Source organism: Raphanus sativus, chromosome 6, assembly GCF_000801105.2.
Source record: "Raphanus sativus cultivar WK10039 chromosome 6, ASM80110v3, whole genome shotgun sequence".
NCBI classification, from domain to species: Eukaryota; Viridiplantae; Streptophyta; class Magnoliopsida; order Brassicales; family Brassicaceae; genus Raphanus; species Raphanus sativus.
Window position 1 is genome coordinate 21,759,403 of NC_079516.1, and position 24,025 is coordinate 21,783,427.

General features: G+C 34.1%; 1 protein-coding gene and 3 long non-coding RNA genes across 6 annotated transcripts; 2 read left to right on the top strand and 2 right to left on the bottom strand.

The window, feature by feature from the left end:
• Positions 1-1,838: 1,838 nt before the first annotated feature.
• On the bottom strand, positions 1,839-2,862 carry LOC108805886 (early nodulin-like protein 17). The gene is made up of 2 exons (XM_018577873.2): positions 2,576-2,862; positions 1,839-2,297 (listed from the first exon to the last, which is right to left on the bottom strand). Exons 1-2 carry the CDS (start codon positions 2,748-2,750, stop codon positions 2,050-2,052), a joined length of 423 nt encoding a protein of 140 aa, XP_018433375.1. The 5' UTR covers positions 2,751-2,862; the 3' UTR covers positions 1,839-2,049.
• A 1,449-nt stretch (positions 2,863-4,311) lies between these two features.
• Positions 4,312-5,307, top strand: LOC130496837 (uncharacterized). The gene is made up of 2 exons (XR_008935971.1): positions 4,312-4,822; positions 4,971-5,307. It is a non-coding gene; the product is annotated as an uncharacterized LOC130496837 (long non-coding RNA).
• A 13,172-nt stretch (positions 5,308-18,479) lies between these two features.
• On the top strand, positions 18,480-20,455 carry LOC108810304 (uncharacterized). 3 transcript variants are annotated; one of them, XR_008935712.1, is made up of 5 exons: positions 18,480-18,980; positions 19,070-19,414; positions 19,502-19,618; positions 19,873-19,959; positions 20,133-20,455. It is a non-coding gene; the product is annotated as an uncharacterized LOC108810304 (long non-coding RNA). The 3 variants fall into 3 exon arrangements; XR_008935711.1 differs by having other exon boundaries at positions 18,481-18,980; positions 19,105-19,414; XR_001943042.2 differs by having other exon boundaries at positions 18,484-19,414.
• A 1,394-nt stretch (positions 20,456-21,849) lies between these two features.
• On the bottom strand, positions 21,850-23,553 carry LOC130496320 (uncharacterized). The gene is made up of 2 exons (XR_008935431.1): positions 22,080-23,553; positions 21,850-21,988 (listed from the first exon to the last, which is right to left on the bottom strand). It is a non-coding gene; the product is annotated as an uncharacterized LOC130496320 (long non-coding RNA).
• Positions 23,554-24,025: the final 472 nt, after the last annotated feature.

Genomic DNA, 24,025 nt, shown 5'->3' on the forward strand with positions numbered 1-24,025 from the left:
ATTTTTTTTTAAACTATTAGTGATATTGAAAAAAATAAATTTTGAAAATGCAAAAAGACGGATTTTGAAAATTGAAACTTTTAAAAATAGTTAATATTAACTGGAAATAATTATTTGATATAAATTTTATTTTTCAAAATTTTAGAAAAAATATAATTGTAAAATATTATGTAATATTAGTTTCCTTTTCTAAAATACTAAAAATGTGTAAAGGATACTTGGTAGTTGTTTTACTTTTTAGTAAAATAAAATTGTAAACAAAATAAATTTGTATCATATTATTAAGTCCTAACCAAAAGAGATTTGTAAAAATTTATTTGATAGTATTTTTAAGAGAGTATTTGATGATGAACATGATACTAAAATTTATTTAATTAACAAAACAAGTGTAAAATTAGTATTGATACAAATTGTAAAAATAGTAATTATCAACTAGACATATTGATAGCAATTTTGTTTCTAAAATCCTAAAGAGAACATAAATTATAAAAGGTATATAACTGTAAGTTTCCTTTTCTAAACCCTAAAATTCTAAAAGAGTATTCAATAGTAATTTTATTTTTTATTCTAAATAAAAAGGAGATTTATTAAATAGAATGTGTTTTTTTTTTTAAAAAGGTCCTAGCATAATAAATTTTAAAAATTTATTTAATAAAACATTAAATTAGTACACAAGAAAATGTATGATGTTGTTATTGATTCGACTGGCGCTATTTGACTTTCAATTTTTCATATTATTCATTCAACTTTTTATTTTGGGTTGGGTTCAATTTAAAATTTTAGGTATAGTATTTTCGGTTGTTCAGAAAAAGGTATAGTATTTTCTCTAATCTAAGTACAAATTTGATAACAATTCATCCTCGGACCATAGTTATAAAATAAAAAATATTAACTTGAATTTACTATAAAATATTAAATGGAGAAATTACTATCAAATAATCTTTTGCATTAATTTTTTAAATATTTTTAAAATTAAAAATACCATCAATGATATTTATAATTAAGCTTTAACAAACTTTTTTATTATCTTAGTATAGTTATTTTTAATTAAGAGATAATTTACACATATGACAATTTTAAATATATAACCGACATGTATCACAATCTTATTAATTAACAATTTTGAAGAACCAAAATCAATATAATCTTTTACCATTATAGTTCCATTAGGATTATAGTTCCGTTAGGACTTTGAACTTATGTGAATACAATATTTTAATTATAAAATAAATATCACACAAGATATGTAAAAACAATTTTATCAAAAAAAAAGATATGCAAAAAACAATCATAAAGCTATAGAGAGAGAGATGTTCAAAAAAAAAAATCATGAAAAGAAAGAAAACCTACCGACGATGTCACGAAGACCACCATAATTAAAAGTTATTCCAAAGCAATCACTTGTGAGCAACAATTTCATCATATGTTAAGAATTATGGTGTTGTGAGCCGACAATAACCAACATACGCTTGAAAATAGAAAGATAATCGGACTATCCTCGGCCACCAAATCAAGCTCAAATTGAAGATTGAGAAATTTTTCATTTGTAGAGATAATGAAGCCATCATCTTTGCATCAACAACTCACATATACTGAAAATAATCATAGGCCTATATTAAAACGACCATCTTCATGACTCAAAATAGTCAAATGATTGACCCACTTTCGCATATCTACCCCATGTCATGGAAAATATCATGGCAAAGCATTTTATTAACATCCAGCCAAGACAATATCATTACAAAGAAACCTAAAACTTATTCCAAAACAACTAGGTGAGATTTCATATTAATTCTTCTGATATGTATTGAATAGTGGGAACTAGCTTTGACACAACATAAACAAACCAGCAAGAAATATCATTATAATAGGTAGATCCATATTTTTAGGCGTTTGAAATTCACGTCTTATGCTAAAACAAAAAGAAAGTAAACCATAGCAACAAAACACAACAAATCATGAAACAAGATCATCCACGGAAATGAATATCACGACAAGAGAGGCAAACAATCAACTGATGTTTTTAAACTCTTGTCATGTGAAACTGATCTAGTGCTCTTTGACAGGTGCAGATTTTGGTGGAGGAGGAAGGTTCTCGACTGTAACAGTGAGCTTCATGCCTTTAAAACAACCACCCCTTCCGTCAAGTAGATAGTACTGTTTGGTGACATTGAGAGGGACAATGTCTCTCCCAGCTCCACGTGTATAGTTTCGGATCGGATGGTCGGAGATACATCTCTCGTAGTCGGTCTTGTTTACTTCAAGAATGTTGTGTTGGTCTCTGTAGTACACGAAATCTGACAAGAAACCATATAACATATTCATTAATTAGTTACAAGATTTCAAGACGAAAAGAAGGATGACGTTGTATTCAGACAAGTTCAATAGTGTGTTCTTACCAGATCTGAATAAATAAGGAAACATTTATGAAAAGAAGTAACTAAAATTAGTAGAAGCTCGGGAACTTTTAAAAGTGTAACCAGATTCAAAGAGAAACCATTACAAAATCAGATCTAATGTAACCAGATCATAGAGTATAAAAATGTAGAGAAGAGGAGAGGGTGAGAGAGCATACAGAGCCAATCTCCAAGGTAGAAATGCTTTCCCTGAACCCAGGTGGTATAGTCGATGTTTGGATTCCAAAACTTTTTGTCGCCAACTAAATACTTCTTTGCCGTCACTTCCGGCACCGGCGCTGCCACTAGAAAAGCAAGTACTGCTGCCGCAATCAACACCGTGAATCTCGCCATCTTTTCTCTCTCTCTCTCTCTCTGTCTCCTCTAGTGGACTTGTGATTTAGAGGTGGACTAGTGGGTTTTCATAGTGAGTACAGATAATCTCGAGATCTTCTATTTACACCGACACCCATTTAAAAAATCTATTTACATTTGGAAACACTTCTACGTGTCAAGTGGCATCTACTTAGTCCAGCATGGGGGCAGCTGCCACTACTCTAATTTAAAGAGATAATTACACCATAGTAGGTCACGTTCATACTTAATACTTTTGAATTATTTTTATACACATACACTTTCTCTAGCGTTTATCTTTTTTTTGTTTAAGTTTACTAACTAAAACTGAACCACTGTAAAAGTCATTTTGGGTTTGACTAAATGTTCATTAATGTTTCTATATTAGGATGTCTGGATTTCAAGTTCCAACAAAAACGAAATTATGCGAACTAATGGAAAAAATTTTACAAGAGATTCTGCAGCATGGCGCAAGTGAATCCTCATAAGACATGTAGAGTTGTCGGCTATAAAATCATATGTATTCTTCTCGTAGTCTGTAATAGCATAATTATCCAGTACTAAAAAAATAAAATTGAAACACTCGTTATTGGTGGATCCCTCTTTTCTTTTTACTTCTTTTTTTCCTTTTTACACTACAAAAAAATCCACATTGATAGCACATTGTTATAGCACGTTTTACTGAACTGATATTATAGATAAGTTTAAAATTTTGATTCTATATAATAGCATTAGATAAACATTATTATAGAGTGAAATCTAAAATAGCATTTAACTAATGCTATTTTGAAAATTTAAGTGAGCGAAAAGATAAAACAACTGTTTCCACCAATAGCGCCAAAAAAATATTTAAGCGGTTTCAATAGTGGTAACAAAAACATATTATAGCATTTTCTAATGTTAAGAAAAGCTATTTGAACACATAAATCCCAAACATGATTTTTTTTGTTGAAAACCCCTAAACATGGTTTTAAAACCTAAACTCTAAAATACTCCTTAAAACTCTAATATTTTCATATTATAACTTCAAATTTTAAAACTAAACTCAAAAATTAATCTTTTTAATCTTAAACTATAATTTCCTAAACACAAATCTTTAATCTTTAATCAAAACCTATATCCTAAATCCTAACTTCAAACATAAACTATATATACATTGAATATTCTTAATATAATATTTAAACTTTATATCATAAATACTAAAGTTTGTTTTAAAACACTAAACTTTATTTATATAACTTATATCATAAAACACTAAGTTTATTTTAAATTTCAAACCCTATATCTAAGCTTCAAAACCTAATTATTTTTTTACTCTCACTTACAAAAGTAACAAAATATTAAAAGCTTCAAACCCCAATTATATTTATAATTTTTCAAACTCTTCAAAAAACCTTAATTTCATACACTGTATCCAAACTTTAACTTCATATCTTAAATTTAAAACCTAAATACTTAGCCAAAAAAATTTAACCATAATTCATACTTTAACCTAATATCTTAGATTTAACCCAATTTTTTTTAAACTAGAAGTCTCATTCCCCAAATTTTAAACCCTCTATCATAAACATAATTTTTTTAATCATAAACATAACATTTAAAGTTTAATTTTAATATTTTTATTCTATTTTATACATTCAAAAACTTGATTAAATTTTATATCATTTAACACATAAATTAAATAGAACTATAAATTAAAATTTAATATAACTTTACCAAACATAAAAAAATCAATTAACAAAAAAAATGGCATTGACCAAAAATATCAAAGTACCCAGATCACAATCTCCACCATTGGATCAGATTAATCCAACAGACCAGATCTAATCCCTTTTTATCTTTCTCTTTCCTCTCCACTTTTTTCTTCTACGACATTCATTCTCCGCGCTTCTTCATCTTCTTCTTTCTTTTCTCTCATCTCTTTGGTTCATTTTTATCTCTGCACATCTCCTCTTTCAATTTCATCTCCTCTTCACCACCACACCGTCGGCCTTCACGTTTCACCACCGCCCTCTTTTGATTCCGTCGTGTCTCCGCCCCCATCACCACCGTCACGCTCTCACCATCACCATGTCACCTCTCTCTCTCTCTCTCTCTCTCTCTCTCTCTCTCTCTCTCTCTCTCTCTCTCTCTCTCTCTATCTCTCTCTCTATTTCTGTCTGTCTCTCTTTCTTCTCCTCTCATCTTACTATGTTCTCCTCTAATCGATTTTTTTTACAGATCCAGAAAATGATGAAACAGAAATAACAAGTGGTGGTGTTACACAGCGACATCTCTGGTTAAGCGTGGTGCAGCAGTGGTACAAAAGCCGGTGGTTTGTTGGTGGTTCGTGGACGGTGGCTGAAGTTTTCTGAATGTGGCGATGGTGGCTAAAGCTTTGTGAAGATGGGATGGTGGCTGAAGCGTAGATTTAGGTTTAGTTAACTGGTTTAGTTAGGTTAACATTAATTAGTTGGTTTACTTAGGGTTAGAGTAATAATTTATGTATTATTGGTTTAGTGCTGTAAACCAAAATTTATTGTAAACCGAATTTAATTTATAAATAAAATTTACTTAATTTCTAATTATAAAACAATTTATTTTAATTTTAATTTTTTTTAATTATCGAAGGATCTATAATTGCACGAAAGCAGTGCTAACCTTTAACATAATAATATCATACAAGTATTGCTATTATATCTGTATATTTTGTAGCACTGAAAAAATGTTATCGTAGATGTGATACCTATGATTTCTGCCGTATACATAGCATTTGTGAATTCGCTATCAAACATCTAATATAGCATATTTCTCGCGCTAACAATGTACATATTTCTTGTAGTGTTATTAGATTTTAACGAAGCCGACACTATCTCTTTTTTTTTCCTTTTTTCATTTCTATTATTGTAAAATAATCTTTCTCTCTCTCATAACACGACATTCTTATCTCTTTGTCATTATCTTATGGATCTGGTAATAATTGTTTCCGGAACTAAGTCTAAAACTACATAGATCTAAAAAAATTGAAAATCTGAGACAGATCTACTGCAGTCCTCATCGTTGTCGATGATGATCGGTTAAAGAAGAAGTTTCCTCTCATCCAGTGTCATGTATGGTGGTCCAACATTCTGCTGCTCCCTCTCTCATTGGATTTGTCGTCTTGTAGAAGGAAAAAGACTCAAAGAGAGAGATGAAGAAGTTAAGTCCCGTAAATTATAAGAAAATGAGAGGGTTGAACAAAAAAAAGTAACAATCCATTGAAATAATCTATCTATCTTCCCATTGTGTTCAGGTTGGTGTAGACATCATCTATTTTCCCATTGAAATCCATTGCCAGCTTCTACTGACCTTCAAGAACTTGATCAAGCATTGCTTCAATCTTGTTCTCTTGAGTCTTTGGTGGTTGATTCTGGTAAGAAGAACTTCTATTAGCTCTGCTATTGTTGTTTTTGTAGGGTTATTTGAACTCTGGTTGTAGTTACTTCTCTGCCCATTGCCATAGAAGTTTTTGTTTCCATGCTGATTTTCAGACCTCTGATTCTGAAAATTAGTACCACTGATGACGTTCACATCTTCCTCGCCAACTTTTTCATTGTTGACATATACAACTTCTGCATCCTCTGCAAAGCTAACCTGCTTCTTGAGAAGACTGTGAACATTGTCTAGCTTAGCCTATACATCGTCCATCTGTTCTTTTCCAAGGATAGTGGCTGATTTTCTCCTTTCAAAATCAGTGTTCTGGCGATATTACTATATGCAAAGTTCTCAATGAGTCTCACAGCTTCTTCTGATTGATTTCCCATAACTCATTAATCTACCCGAAGCCCTAGATCTAGCACTTTCCCATAAGCAGTGCGAACAATGTAGTTGCTCAGTTGATTGATTTGAGGTTGTGAACAGTTATAGGAAAGAGCTAGATCTAGGGCTTCAGGTAGTCATGATTATAGTGATATAGAATACTTAGGGTGCCAATCCTAGAACTTGGCTTCTTATGTGAAAGTATTTTATCTTCCTCTGTTAAATCAATCCTATTGACTAAGTTCAATACCTCAGTTGTCGCGTTTTGATATGGATCGAACGTCGATCAATGCTATGGTAAGAGCGTCGATCAATGTTCTCTTAAACAAGCGTTAGCGAGTTGATCGATAGGTTCACTACTTTTAACTAGATCCGCTGTCGCGTTTCTCTAGAAATCCTATCTCAAGGGAATCTATTTTGGTGCAGAACATATTGTGGTAGTTGCCAACAATCCTAAGTTCAGAGCTCTAGTTAGCTACTCTAGAACACAAGGATTACAAGCAATTACTTGAAGGATATCTACCACCTTAGAAATATATTTGGGATAATCTTTTATGGCCTATATGAACCCTAAATCTAACAAGTAAATTACCCAGATATATCAAAGTAAATCATAGAAATCATAAATATATATTACATGAATAGAATAAGGTAGAAAAAATTGGAGTTCGAATACAAAGCTCTGAAGGAGTCTTGAATCTTCTCTCCAAACTACTAAAAACCCTAAATATGTTTACTGTGAAAATAAGAAAGTATGAAAGCGTGTGTTGCCTAAAACAATGACATACACTTAAATATTAGGTCAAAGGCGGCCAGGGGTATTCTTGTTAATGTGGAAGACTTGGGCTATAAGTCGGCAGAGAATCAAGTCGGGGCTTGTGCACTTCACTTTTGATTGGCGACAGATAATGTTCGTCGATCGATGGTTGAATCTGAATGTCGACCTCCTGGAATGGTTCGATAGTCAGCTACGAGTTTCTTCTATCTTTATCTCCAAAATCTCCAAAATCACCACTTTACTCTAAATCATACTTGAACTTGTAAATATGTTAAAAAAACTCCAAAACAAAGTAAATATATCCTAAAACACGTATATACCATGGCTAAAAATAGATAAAATCCATGGTATATCAGACTCCTGTGAGGTTATGCTCGACGTTATGGTAATTGGAAACCCGCTTATGCAGCGAGCGTTGGACTTCCGACGAGCGGCTCTCGGGATGCAACACCTCCTCCCGAATCCACGGATCGAGACATTTATATATATATATAATTATATTTTAGTTTTTTATTTATAATTAAAATATTCAAAATTTCAAATATTTCGTAATATTATATAAAAATAATAATATATATCTACTAATAATAGGAATCCTGATTAATTCCAAAGGTTGTGTGTTTTTATAGAGATCACAATTCTTGTCAAAAATTGTGTTTGTTTATTAAAATGTCTTTATATAAAAATTTGTGTCTCTTCTTTAATAAAAGTTGTGTTTGTTCATTATGGTGTCTTTTTATTAAAAGTTTGTGTTCTTATTTTTTGAAGGTTGTGTATCTTACTTGTTTAAGGTTGTGTTCTTTCATTAATCCAATTAATTCCAAAGATTATTAATAGATACATATATTTTTAAAAATTAGAAATGTTGTGACTATTCAGAAAGTATCTTTACAAATGACTATTTTTAAATTTAAAGGATGCAATTATTTAAACTGAAAAGATGTGACTTTTCAAATAATTTTTCAAAATCTGTAAATAGTTTATGTCCATGCATTTTTCAAAGTAAAATTTCACTAATCTAGCTAATAATAAAATGGTGAAAAAGAGTTTTATGGATATAAAAAATATTCATGAAACTTTATCAATAAAAATGTTAGGAAAGGGTTATTCGTGTTTGGGATATCCAAAAACCTTAAACGAAACAATAAAGTAAAAGTCTATGTTACAAAAAAAACGGCTTCAGCGACGGCGATTTTCAATGCGATTTAGGGTTCGCGAATGAAATCGCGGTGGTGGGATCCAGGGATTCGGAATGGGGATCGAATCGGGAAGGCTTGTGATGGAAAGGCGCATCAAGGAGGAGATACCATAGGATCTTGGGCGAATCGTATCAAAATCATGGAGATTCGGCGAAAGGAAATATATCGAATCTTTAAACATATGATACTCTCTGTGGGTTGGCGTCTGCTGAGTATCATCATAATAAAGCAGTCGACGGATAATCAAGGTAATAACTTCCTGATCTCTACTTTCACAAAGTTGGGGAACATGAGATGCCGGTATGGAAACTTGGAGATATTGGAAAATCTGGTTCGATTTCTATGACATCTGTACGATTTTATCATGGAGTAATGTCAAGGAGATAGGGGTTGTTTATAAAAGGGATTTCGTTACAGGAGCTTTTCTCATCGGTTTTACACAATTCAAATTTAAAGTTCTTATCCACAGTAAAGGCTTTATCGTTCTTTGGTTTACAATGACTCAGGGTCAGTTGGTGCGGGATATGGGAGAAGGCAGGAATGGCGAGGGAACTAGAAAGAGACTCAAGATAACAGTGGCCCATTTTGATAATTCGGACCTCATCAAGTCCTGCTCAAAAATTCTGGTGGGGAGGTGCATGAATCCACCTGCTCAGGAGATGAAGGCTCTTTTGTCTAATCTTCCAAAGATTTGGGGCTTGGTAAGTTTGAATTTGAGTTTGAGAATGAAGAGGATATTGAGGGGGTTCTTAAGCACCAACCATACTACTTCGATTATTGGATGATTGCTATAGGAAAGTGGCAGCCGAAGAGATCATTGAATTACCCATCGGATATTCCGTTATGGGTCCGGGTTTTGGGAGTTCCGAAAGAGTTCAGGACAGTTCAAGCCTTTGAGAGCATCGGGGACGCCATTGGAAGGGTGATTGAGGTTGATTTAGATGAGATGCGGGTTCTGGTGGTGGTGGACGCTTTCAAGGAGCTGTGCTTTGAAACCTCTGTTGATTTCAAAGGCGGTGAATACTATGATGGAGAGGAGGTGCCCATCTTATTGAGGTATGAGAAACTGTTTGGTTACTGCAAGTCATGTGGTAGTCTTTGCCATCAGGAGGCAAAATGTCCTCTAATGAAGGTATTCAAGCAACAACCGGAGCGAAAAATGGAGTCTCGTGAGGGTAATGGGGGATGGCACGAAGGGAATAAACATGATGATAGGGCTCGAAGTTACAAAGGAGTTTTAATTAACTGGAATGGAGGTCAACAGAATCGGGAAAGAGACACAAGGGAGTACTATGGCAAGGGGAAGGGCAAAATGGTGGAGGAGAATGATTCTAAATGGGTTCGAGTGTCTGATAGAAGCACTAGAAAGCCGTCTGGCAATAAAGGGAGTAACAGAGGGAATGTGGAGGAGACAAGGACTCGGTCTGGGCGACGTGATGATACAAATATGATAGAGCAGGAAGGGAAAAAAGTGAGCTCTTCACGACAGTTAAGTTGGGCACAAGAGGAAGCAAAAGAGGAAGGAGAGATCAGGGAGGAGGGGGTTACTAATATGCTACCTCCATCGCAGGGATTTCAGGAGCAGCTGGCTAACACACAAGCGGTTGGGACTGAAGTGGTCTCGGATCCTATAGATACAGAGAAGGGGCTAAAGCAACTTCAGGGCTTAGTGGAGGGTCAATTGAAAATAGGAGAAAATGAGGTAATGGAGTGGGAAGACCTCGAATCAGCAGATGATCTACCGGACCTCACCGAGGAGGAGCTAGTAGCGATGAACTTGGAGTTGGAGGAACAGGCTTCGCTTGAGGAAATTAAAGAACCATCTGGGAATGAAGAGGTAAAAGAGCAGCAGATGGAGGAAGATGCCATGAAGCAAGCTACAAAAAAGGCTTTTCATGTCTACTATCAGCACAGCAGCGAGTTCAAAGATGCGCACTGCTAAAGCTCTTGCATCCCCTAGCAAGCGAGCACCGGTGAGAGCAGGAACCCGCCAAGGAGAGAACAGGCATCAGCAGGAGAGTAAGGTGGCTTCAAACCTTCTCGCTGTCCATCAGAAACATTAATTTTATGGATCAAGTCTCTCCTGCTGAGAAGAGTAGAAAACAAGATTGGGATCTTGTTTTTGGGTGTTATTTCAAATTTTTAATAAGCTTTTTGAGCATTTGTTTCTTTGTTGGGTTGAATGGGGTATTGGCTTTTGATATGGCTGTTTTTGTCCTTTCCTCAGTTGGTTTTGTGGTTCAAGGTAAACAATGGAATAAATTATTTGCTTCTTGGTGGTATTATGGGTTGTACTTTCGTTTGACAAGCTTGCTAGATAAATGTGTAGACTCTGGTCTGATGCTAACAACTGGAATTTCTAGTTTGGGTCAAGTGGTGAAACAAGATGGTTATCGATGTTTGGTTTGGAAATACTGGAAAGGAGGAGAATGGGAATCACAATGGTATGATGGATTACGGAACAGGACGGTACTAAGGGCATCTCCAACCCAACTCCATTTTTTCCTCTAAAATGGAGTAAAAGTGAATATGGAGTAAGAAATGCTCTAACCCAACTCCATATCCCACTCCATAATGAAATTTACTCTATAAATGGAGTAATCCATTTTTTGTTTGTTCATTACTCCATTATGGAATCCATTTTTTGTTTGTTCATTACTCCATTATGGAATGGAAAATGGAGTTGGGTTGGAACATTTTTACTCCATATTCACTTTTACTCTATTTTGGAGTAAAATATGGAGTTTTACATTGGAGATGCTCTAAGGGGAAGTCGGTTAGGAGTTTTGATATTGAAAACAGGTGGGGGAACGACGGTGATGGAGATTGGCAAGTGGAGTTATGTTATGGTCTGTGGTCTGTTAGGTTCTTTGCATGAATTAAAATGTATTCTTCTATGGTCTGTTAGGTTTTTGGGTAAATATTTTCATAATATGAAATTTGTTTTTGGGTGGATTATTTTAAGCTTGTGTTATTGGCTCTGGAAATTATATTTGAATCAGCTGAAAGGAGTTTTGAATGGTGTTACAATGAGTGACCTCTGCTTCGACCCACGTTGGCATATTTGGCATATTTGGTTTCATTTAGAGAGTTTTTTATGGTTTGTGTGGATTCAGATAATATGGATTCGGACAATGGGGCTCTAGGCGGCTACGAGATACTATGATATCATCGAATCTGTATCTCCTAATTTAATAAAGTATATTATATGAAGATTATAAGTTGGAATTGTAGGGGAGTGGGAAGCAAATGGACTATGAGCTATCTTCGAGATATTTGACACAAACATAAACCAGAATTTCTATTTTTGTCTGAAACAAAACAAGATGCAGAGTTTTTTACAAGATCTTTAGGCACATTTTGGTTATGATAATTTGGTTACGGTGGATCCGAATGGGAGAAGTGGAGGTTTAGCACTTTTCTATAATAATGAATTCAAGTTCATGTTTTGTATACGAGCAATAGAATGATAGATGTCGAAGCGGTTACCCTTGGTAAAAAAGTTTTTTTTTAACTTTTGTTTATGGTGACCCGGTACAGAAACAGAGAGAACAGATATGGGAGAGATTGACACGGTATGGGTTGGCGAGATCGGATCCATGGTTTATAATTAGTGATTTGAATGAAATTACCGGTAACCATGAGAAAGAGGGAGGAGCGTTACGGAGTGCCAATTCTTTTATTCCCTTTAATGACATGATAAGGAATAGCGGGCTACTCGAGTTCCCGGCACGGGGAAATAAAATGTCGTGGCAAGGTAGGCGAGGAAAGGGTAAGGGGGCTTTTACGGTCAGATGTCGGTTGGATCGTGCACTAGCCAACGAGGAATGGCATACCCTCTTTCCGGCTTCGTATACGAAATATTTAGGAATGGTCGGATCAGATCATAGACCGGTAGTTGCATTTATTGAAGATAAAGTCCGGAGAAGAAAAGGACAATTTCATTTTGATAAAAGATGGATTGGGCAAGAGGGTCTTTTGGAATCAATAGCCTCGGGATGGAAGGAATCTGGCCCTGGCATATCAGAGGACATAGTTTCAAAAATTAGTAATTGCAGACATGAGATTGCGGCTTGGAGGAAAAATAACCCACCGAATGGAAAGGAAAAAATTGCGTAACTTCAAAAAGCATTGGAAGAGGTACAAACTGATGATTCAAGATCGCAAGAGGAGATCATTGAGGTTTCTAAGAAATTGCAGGATGCATATAAGGATGAAGAGGAGTATTGGCATCAGAAAAGCCGAAATATGTGGTATTCATCGGGGGATCTAAATACTAATTTCTATCATGCACTAACAAGGCAAAGACGGATTCGTAATAGGATTATGGGCCTCTATGATGAGGCTGGTACTTGGATAACGGGTGAGAATGGTGTGGAAAAGGTGGTCGTGGATTACTTCAGGAATCTATTCACGACTACTGATCCTTCCAATTTTGATAATTTCCTGGAGGAGGTAACACCAGCTATATCATTTCAGATGAATCAACGTCTTCTCCGGGTAGCAACGGAGGAATAGGTGAAACATGCTTTATTTATGATGCACACAGAAAAGGCACCGGGACCAGATGGAATGACAGATCTATTTTTTCAGATTTCTTGGCACATCATAAAGGATGATCTGGTGGAATTGGTTAATCATTTTTTAACTACTGGAGATATGGACCCAAGGTTAAATCTTACCAATATTTGTATGATTTCAAAAACGGAAAGACCTACACGGATGACAGAGTTGAGACCCATCAGTCTCTGTAATGTAGGATACAAGATTATATCAAAAGTGCTGTGTGAGAGGCTGAAAGTATGTCTTCCAAAACTTATATCGGAAACACAATCGGCTTTTGTACCGGGGAGGTTGATTTCAGATGATATTCTGATTGCTCAAGAGATATTTCATGGATTGAGGACAAATAAATCTTGTCAAAATAAGTATATGGCGATAAAGACGGATATGAGTAAAGCATATGATAGGGTGGAATGGGATTTTATTCAAGCACTACTTAATAAACTAGGTTTTGACCCACATTGGACAAAACTAATGATGGAATGTATTTCTTCGGTTCAATATCGGGTTTTACTAAATAGTCAACCAAAGGGACTTATAACCCCACAAAGGGGTCTTAAGCAGGGGGATCCACTATCTCCATATCTTTTTATTTTTTTGTACAGAGGCTTTGATTGCAAATATTAAGAAGGCGGAACAAGGAAAACAATTGACGGGAATGAAAGTAGCGAGAGCTTGTCCATCAATATCTCACCTGCTATTTGCAGATGATAGTCTTTTCTTTTGTAAGGCACAGAGGGATGAATGTGAGACTATTCTCAGGATCCTTAAGGAATATGAGGCAGTCTCGGGTCAACTGATTAATTTTCAAAAATCAACTATTCAATTTGGGCACAAAATTGAGGAACCTAGGAGGCAGGAGATGAGGGATATATTGGGGATTCAGAATATAGGAGGCATTGGGTCATATCTGGGATTACCAGAAAACCTCAGTGGATCTAAGGTACAAGTATTTGGATTCGTACAAGATCGTTTGGACACAAGAATTAATGGATGGGCTTTTCGGTACTTTACTAAAGGAGGGAAGGAAGTGGTTATTAAGTCGGTGGTTACGGCTTTACCAAACCATGTAATGTCCTGTTATCAACTACCAAAAACTATAATAAAGAAGCTTACGAGTACGGTCGCCAAATTTTGGTGGAGTCCTGGGGGAAGTATGAAAGGCATGCACTGGAAATCATGGGATAAGGTGTGCCTTCCCAAGGAGGAGGGTGGTTTGGGTTTTAAGGATATTTTGAATTTCAATATGGCAATGCTTGGAAAACAACTTTGGCGTCTAATAAATAAACCGGATACTCTATTTGCTAGAGTATTCAAGGGTTGGTATTTCAAGAATGCTTCACCCCTGGAACCAATCCGTTCTTACTCCCCATCATATGGTTGGAGGAGTATCGTCTCTGCTCGATCTCTGATTAGCAAAGGACTAATTAAAAGGGTGGGAACAGGTTCATCTATCTCAGTATGGAATGACCCTTGGCTCCCAACCACTCGCCCGAGACCTGCAAACAAAAATCATCAGAATTTATTTCCGGACCTCACGGTTGACTCTCTTATTACTCCAGGTTCTAGGACGTGGAACTCACAAGCCATTCGGGCTTTGGTAGATCCATTGGATGCAAAGATTATCGAAAGTATACCTCTTAGTAGGTTTTGTATAGAAGATAAGGATGGATGGCATTTCACTAACAATGGAAAATATACGGTTAAATCAGGATATGAGGTGAAAAGGGTTTACCCTGACAAAGAAAAACAACCAGCTTTCTATGGACCGACGGTAGATGTTTTGAAAGCTTTTTGTTGGCAGGTTAAGTGTCCACCAAAGATTAAGCATTTCTTTGGCAGATTGTATCAGGGTGTGTTGCGGTCAAGAAGAATTTAAAAACCCGAGGAATGCAAAGGGAAATAGATTGCGATAGATGTGGCAGTGTGGAGGAATCTTTGAATCATGTTTTCTTTGAATGCCCTCCAGCGCGGCAAATATGGGCATTGTCAACTATACCAACAAATCCAAATGTTTTCCCATCGGAATCATTGTTTGCTAACATGGATCATTTATTCTGGAGAGTTTTACCCAAGATGAATGATCATCAGTTTGCATGGATCCTCTGGTATATTTGGAAAGCAAGGAACAACAAGATTTTTAGTATCATGGATATTGATCCAATGGATACCCTAAAGTTGGCAGAAACGGAATCTACTATGTGGGCTGCGGTCCAAGATTTGACTATCCGACAATCCATACCACCACAAGTACATCAGCCTCTCTCAATTCCAGGGAGATGGTGCTTCACAGATGGTTCGTGGAAGGATAAAGACTCTTTCTCGGGACAAGGTTGGTTTAGTACTCTGGAAGGATATGAGGGATTAATGGGGGCACGAAATGTTTGGACAAGTATGTCTCCCCTTCACTCGGAGGTGGAAGCATTGATTTGGGCAATGGAATGTATGAGGAATTTACGACAGTATCAGGTTACGTTTGCAACGGATTGTTCTCAATTGGTGAAGATGGTTTTGGAACCAGAAGAGTGGCCGACGTTTGCAAGTTATCTAGCGGATATCAGGAGCTTACAAAGTAGTTTCCATAGCTCACAGCTCATTCATGTATCAAGGACTGCAAATTCAAAGGCGGATCGTTTAGCATGCAGTACCAGACAACAATCGTTTTTTGTCATTCACATGGATGCAGAACTACCAGTTTGGTTTACAGAGTCAATATAAGTCTGTATAGTTGATGACAAAAAAAAAACAATAAAGTTATTAGTCTTAATCTTCTTTACTAGATGAAAGGTATGTTTTTTGTACTTACAAAATTTTGCATTTGTGATATGTATTTTTTATAAACACATGATTCACTTTCGATTTTTCAAACACATGATTCACTTCCGATTTTTCATACACGACTTTCAATCATATCACTCTATACGATTAATATTAGTAACTTTGTGCATCGTTAGTTATTTTTAAACGATTAGATGCTTTTCCTTAAGATAACCAATCTACACCATATGTAACCGTTTCTGTATTTATGGCGTCTCTTCCATAGTGTAGTTTTTATTATTCTGTTGGTTTTACCTTTTTAAATGATATTGATTAAAGATAGCGACTAAAATATTATTTTTTCATCAGTTACATTGTTTTTTTTAACATGAATCATCAGTTACGTTTTTGTATACCGTGTGACCGTGTCCCTTTACTATGTTCTTGTTATTGCACCAACACTCTTATGATTAATAGTACTCATATTTTAGATCCATTTTATGTTTATATACTATTTTACTGTTTTATTTATTTGTAATGCTCATTTGTCATTTGTATTGACAATCGGCAAAAAAATATGGGTGTGTTATGGTACTGATGTCATTGAAGGAAAGGGCATGCATGCTTTTCCACATGATGACAAGATCATGTTCAAATAGGTTTCAAATTTTGTTTTTCACGGGGGTTGCGGTAAAGATATGGAAGGAGATACACAATATGATCAATTGGTGTATTGAAATATGTCTTCTTAATTCTTTTACAAAAACAAAGTTTTCTTAATACACAGCCAGGTATATTTTTTCAAACAATATGTTGGTTACCGCTGATTGGTGTCAATTCAAATATGTAACCGCTTGTTGTCAACAAAACCAACTTCAATTAATGTTAAGAGTTTTGTATTTTCGTAAAAAAATACATTTTAACTTTTAAGAGTTGTGTTTTATTTAAAAAATTGGGTATTTTCATTATAAAAATAAAACGTATTAGTTTTAAGAAGTGTATCATCATAAAAACTTAAGAGATTCATTTTTTCCTTAAATGAAGATATGTGACTCTTTACTTACAAGATGTGTCGTTTTGTTGAATATGTGTCTTTTTTAGTGAATATATGTAGCTTTTCCTTGAACATATGTATCATCTCCTTGAACATATGACTCTTCACATAGTGTCTCTTGGCTGTTTATATATATGAGACATTGCAAAGAGAAGGTAATCAATATAGTTATATATTCATAGGATAAATAAATCATGAGAGAGAATAAAAATGTTTTAGAGAGAGAAAGTTTGAGGAATATATGACAACTTTGTTGTTCAAAACACCATCCAAATTCAAACCTGAGGATCCCAAATGAAACCAGAAAAGGCAACAAATTGGCACTCATGCCTTTTGATATAAGGGTGGTGCAAAACAACTGGATGGTTTCAATAGGGAAGGAAGAACGATGAAGATGGCATGAAGGTAAGTTTTTTAAAAACGTGGTGTGGAGGTGCGGATAAAAATCAGTGAACAACCACAAATCGAACACTACAATAAATGTGATATGTATAAATCTTTTAAAAGATGCTATTGTTATTTGAGAGAAGGCGTTGGTTCGGAGATGACAAAAGATAACGATACACATATTTCCAAAATTATTCATTAAATGTATATAAAATAAATAGGAAAAATGAACTAAAATATAATTCATAAAAGTATGCATCTTTTAGGATTAAAATACATATCCTCAACAATTTTGAGAATTCTTAAAAAAAAATTGCAGTTTGAAAATGAAAAACACATCTTTAGAAAAAATAACTTAAAAATTATTATAAAAATTTATGATAAAAGATATATTTTAGGGGAATTTTCAAAAATACCACTTTAAAGGTACCATTATTCATCTTTACCACTACTAAGTACACATTTTCAAAAATACCTTATTTATTAAAATGTTAATGACTCTTATATCTTTGTTTTTATATGCTTTTCAAAATTTTAATCCAAAATTCTAAATCCTAAACCCTCAATTCTAAACCCTAAACCCTAAATCTTTAACTCTAAACCCTAAACCCTAAACTATATACCCTAAATTCAATATCCTAAACCCTAAACCCTAAAATCTCAACTATAAACCCTAAATCCTCAACTCTAAACCCTAAACTTTATACCCTAAACCCTAAAACATCAAATCTAAACCCTAAAACATAAAATCTAAACCCTAAATCCTAAACGTTCAAATCTAAACCCTTCATTAAAAGTAGTGGTAAAAGTGGTTAGTGTAAACATGAAAAGTGGTACTATGAAAATGGTATTTTTGGCAATTTCTCTATATTTTATACCTTTTACAGTCTCTTAAAACTTAGTGTAACATGAAAAATACTTTTTTATGAAAAGATACCTCTTTTTATAGATTCACAATCTCTTAAAAAATGCAACATTTAGATTGAAAAGACACAATTTTTCATTATTTAGAGATTTATGTACGGAAGAGTGATATATAACAATAATAAATTTATGATTACATGTTTTAATAAGAGAAATTGTCAATAATACCACTTTCAAGGTACCACTTTTCATATTTACACTAATCAACTTTACCCTTAAAATATTAATAGGTTAAAGACTATTATACCCTTAATTCATTAGTTTAACCTGCTTCTATTTCTCTTCTAGATCTCGAGATTATATTGAGAAGCTTGGGGAACTCCGGCGAACTCGACGATCTCCGGCAAATTCTGCGATCTCGGTGAACTCGGCGATCTCCGGCAAATTCTGCGATCTCGGTGAACTCGGCGATCTCTCGGCGAATTTGGCAATCTTCGACAAACTCGACGCAACTCCGAGCAGGACTGAGCGATAGTCATGGAGATTAGTAAGTTCTCTCAGTTTAGTTCTTTTGAATCTATACCTGAACAGAGAAGCGGAGGAGGAGAGCGAGAGCAGAAATCAAAGACATGAAGAGGGTCCAAAAGGAACTCGAAGAACAGCTTTATATGGGCAATCGTCGGTTAGAGTTGGTCGAGAAAGAGAGAGACGAAGCTATTAAAAAAATTGAAGAGCTTTTGATAGATCTATACCTGGAGAAGGGTGAGTCATCATCACATTCGCCTTCATCCTTGTCGCAGTGGTCTGTTTCCAACGAGCCTCCCCCATATTTCATCTGTCCCATTTCAAAGGTCAGGACTCGAACCTCCACTTAGTAGGCAGATGTTTTTTGTTGGATCTTGACTTGGCTTCAAACTGCTCAATAACTCCAACAAAAAAGTAAGCTCCTTTTCAAAATTTTAAAACCCAATCTAGGGTTTCTCTCAATGGATGTGGATGTGGCGATGGTGTTAGAGGTGTGATTGGAGATCTGGTTTTGAATTGTAAAGACCAGAGTTTAGGATTCAGAGCTCCTAAGATCTCTCTATCTCCGAGAAGGTGTCTCTTGGCAAAAGAAAGGTTACAACTTTGTTTAGGTTCTTGAAAGGATGTGGTTTTTTTTTTCTTTTGTGGGCTTTTGATCATGTTTTTGGTGGAAAAAAAATTCTGCTGATGGAAGAAGCAAAACAGTTTTTGGTATCTCACTTGTCACGACCAAGCAATAGTGTTGCATCTCCAGGTCTTTGTATGTGCATAATGTACGCTTTTATAACAAACCATCGAGATTTGTCTTCAAGCATCGTTAATGATTCTTTGCCATTTGTTTCTGCAGGAAAGAATGTTTCTGTGGCTAATAAGTGTATTAGTAGTGAAGTTACTACTGTTAATCCAGCTGTGAGCCATTTCAGGCCTAAGATGGTGCTCAATGGTGCTGCTTCTCAGGGCACTGGTAAGTCTTCCTGTTTTATATTGCATCTTTGTTTTCCGTAGATGCAGTTGTAGTGGTAAGATATTGATAGCCTTTGACTTGGAGAATAGCATATTCTGGTTGGTTTGCTACGGTTTTATACAATAAAGAATTATAATACCAAATCCAAGTGCTATCATTAGGTGCTTAGCCCTGTAACTGTAGTTAGTCCTATATAGCGGAGATTGTTCCTAGTTCTATCTTGAGTTTCTTAATTTCACTTTTTACTTTTTCAGGTGTTCCAGCAAATTCTTTTGGAAATTGCAGCTGTGAAAATGAACTCCTAGGAGAAGATCGAGTCTGATCTGAGCATCTATATACAAGTACTTCTTTTCTTGCTCTATAAACTTCTTCTAACTGATTTATAAACACTTCTTAATTGATTTATAAACTCTTATAAATTGTGTTATGAAGATTATTAAATTCTTATAGTCTTTTGAATAAATTCTTATAAATAGATTTATAAACTCTTATAAAAAAATTTTAACAAATGCAGAAAATTCTCAAGCACAATCCTGCTGAGAGAATTGCAGCAAAAACAGCACTCGGTCACCCTTACTTTGACAGCCTTGACAAGTCCCAGCTCTGAAGTTTCCCTTCAATTCAAGAATACTACTTTATTTTTGAGTTGAGAAGTTTAATTGTTGTGTCTTGTTGTCATCGTCTCGGTGAAACATCAACATTTGATTTCTGTTGCTTTCCAGACACATCAGTGTCCCATGATTGGATTGGTCTTTTCTATATTGAGTGTAAAAAATGTTAAGATTTTCATAAGATTTCTTCTTTATTTTGTAATCATACAAAACTTGTTTCCCTACTTTCTGAAGATGTCATCTTTACCATAAGCTAAGAGAAAGAGTTTCTAATAATATTATCAAACCCCAAATGTTACGTACAATGATATTAGAGTTTATAAATGATCTATAAACTCTTCTAACTGATTTATAAACTCTTATAAACTGGGTTATAAAATTCTTATAATCTTTGGAATAAACCCTTATAAATAAATTTATAAACTCTTAAAAATAGATTTATAAACCTTGTAAATTAATTTATAAACACTTATAAATAAATGTAGCTTATAAGTTCTTGTAAATAGTTATTAAACCCTTTGAAATAATTTTATAAACCTTTATAAATAGTTATATAAATGTTTATATTTGTTTTATAAACTTTATAGATGGTTGATACAAGGTTATATAAGCCCTTATAAATTTTATAAATTGTTTTATAACCCTTTATAAATAGTTATATAAATATTTATATGCGTTTATAAACTTTATAGAAGGTCGAATATGATCAAGCTATTTTTGATCCGACATACGTAGTCTACCGGCAAAGATGATGTAGTCTACCCATGGATGCGGTTTAAAACTCGTCGACGAGATCTCGTCTCTCACTATGAGTATAAATAAATTAAAGGATATAATTGTCTATTGTTTCCTTAAAATTTAGATACTTTTGAAAATGGACATCTTAATAGCGTAAACATGAATAAGTGTACTTCAGATGTGCTATATAAGAATTTATGAATGGTTATATATTCTTATAAATAATATAGATACCTTATAATTGGTTTATACACCTATATAAACCATTATTAATAATATACATACCCCTTATAAATTATTTATATACTTTCATAACTTTCTTATAAACATTATATATGTTTTATAGATTTTATAACTTGTTTTATATGCCTTTATAAATAGTTTAGACTCTTACAAATAATTTTACATACCTTTATAAATTGTTTTATAATCCTTTATAATGGTGTGTAAACTTTATAAATTATTTTTATAAACTCTTATAAATATTTACATACCCTATATAAACCCTTATTAATAGTATCCCCTTATAAATTATTTATAAACTTTCATAACTTTCTTATAAACATTTATAGATTTTATAACTTGTTTTATATGCCATTATAAATGGTTTATAGACTCCTACAAATAATTTTACAGAGCCTTATAAATTGTCTTATTATCCTTTATAATGGTGTATAAACTTTATAAATTATTTTTATAAACCCCTATAAATTATTTACATACCCTTATAAACCCTTATAAATTACTATACAAACCATTATAAATTGTTTTATAAGGATTTCTAAATGGTTATAGACTCTTTTAGTTGATTTATAAACCTATACAACTCTTGTAATATCCCTTATAAATTGAATATAAGCTTTCATAACATTTTTATAAACCTTTTACAATAACATTTGTAATATATAAAGCCTTATAAAGACTAAGAATCATTTATAGTGACTTTATAAATATTTATAAATTATATGTACACCATTATAAATAATTTAACAATGTGATCTCCCATCATTCTTGACTTAACCTGTGACACACAACAAGATTCAAGAATAAAATTAGGAAGCATCTAGTAACAAACTCATGGGTTTAACGTCATGTGTAGATAGATATCATACCACGTCAGCAGGGGAACCAATGCAGACAGCGAAGAATCCGGCTCCTAGTCCAGATAGAATATGAGTGACAACGTTATCAGTGAAACCCGGGATCTTCAAGATTGTCTGAATGAGAGAGAAAAAAAGTATAACAGAAACGTTAGTTAAAATATCAGGTTAGACAATAGATGTACTTGAATGGTAGTACAAGGCTAATACAACAGATGCCTTGGGAACACATCGATGCTCCTTAGAGCCTGTTTCACACCCATCCTAGCAGCTTCCCTTAAATACCAATACTTGAAAAACTAAAACTCAAAGAACAACATCATCAGATATATATACTAAATAAACAAGACATGTCGATAGCATCCATGCTCAATACTACAAGACAGAATAAAGATCAAATGATAAAAGTTTAAAATCATCTGGATAAAAAACACATCAATGAAGTTAAAATCAACTGATGAGACTTCAAATCCATATTTCCCTAATGATAAAATTCAAATACTATTTCACAGCACCTCTGTACCGAGTTTCATAGGAAACATGAAACATAAGATCATTCACTGGTGTTCTTAGAACTAACCATAGCAGTTTCAAGGCAGTAACTCAGGTCGTGCAAGAACAACGTAGCCAAACTACAAAACCAGCATCAGATATAAATGACCCTACCAAACTACAAAACCAGCATCAGATATATCAAAACAGAGACCACTTCAACATCAATTACAATGAGCATAACATTTTTAACACAAGAACATTTTTGAGACAATGACACAAGAGAAGAAGAACAATGAACATAAGCAGAATTTTAATTAAACATAAGCAGAGAACAAGCACGTTTATATTAAGAGAAGCGAACATGAAACATAACGATAAGAACTACTCCTAATACAACAAACATCAATCATAATCTGAGACATGCTTAAACAACAAAACAACCGCTTTACCTTTTGATTTGAAACAACGCGGAGAAGAGCAGAGCCACCGATGAGAGGAATTGAGAGAGAAGGCCAAAGGGTGAGCCTGACGAGAGGAATCAAGACAGGGAGAACGCCGATGAGAGCTAGATCACCGACGAGATCAACCGAGGGAGACAAGCCTGAGAAGGCCGAGAAGGATTCGAGAGAGAGAGAAGCCGAGAAGGCCGAAACACCATCTCTCCTTCACCCAGTCTTGTTTCGACACCTGCCTCTAAGCGACGCCTCTTGCGGGGGGTTGTTTAAGCGACGTGCCTTCCTCCTTTTCTATTTCAGATTCCGCGCCGGAGTCGTCGATCTCGTCGCCGGAGTCGTAGTCGCCGATAGTTTGTGAGAGAAATGCTGGACTCGACGGAGGAGGTGAAGAGGAATCACGCGAGAGAAGAGAAACAGATGATGGGTAGTAATGTAATTTGATCACTAATGAAAAGTGTAATTATAAAAATGTCCTTGTACTAGTGGTATAAGTGAATTGTGGTATGAGAGAAAGTGTAAACATGAAATTTCCCCTTTTAATAACTCTCAATGTTATCTATATTTAATCAAATTCTATTGTGTTTTGCAGCAAAATATGCATTTGCTTATTCAATTTTCTTTTATGTTGAAGAGATACTTCCTTTAAGAATACTATAAATGTTGTTAAAGTTTATCCTTTTAAAATACTAATATTTTAAGTTTAACTGTGTATATTAGGATGTTTATCTTTGATTTTTGATTAGATATATTGAAATATGTTTTAAACTCATTAACAAAGACATATTTTATATATTAAATAGTTTTGTATATATTAACACATATAAAAACAAAAAAAATAAAAGATGGTGGAGTAAAAAAAAATTAAAAGATGGTGGAGTTTTGTTTGAACACTCATAATGTTTTGTGTACAATTTTTTGAAACATTAAATTATATATTAATTACGAAATATCTGATACATTTATAAAGTTTTCTATCATAATATGTGAAATATATTTTTATATAATGAG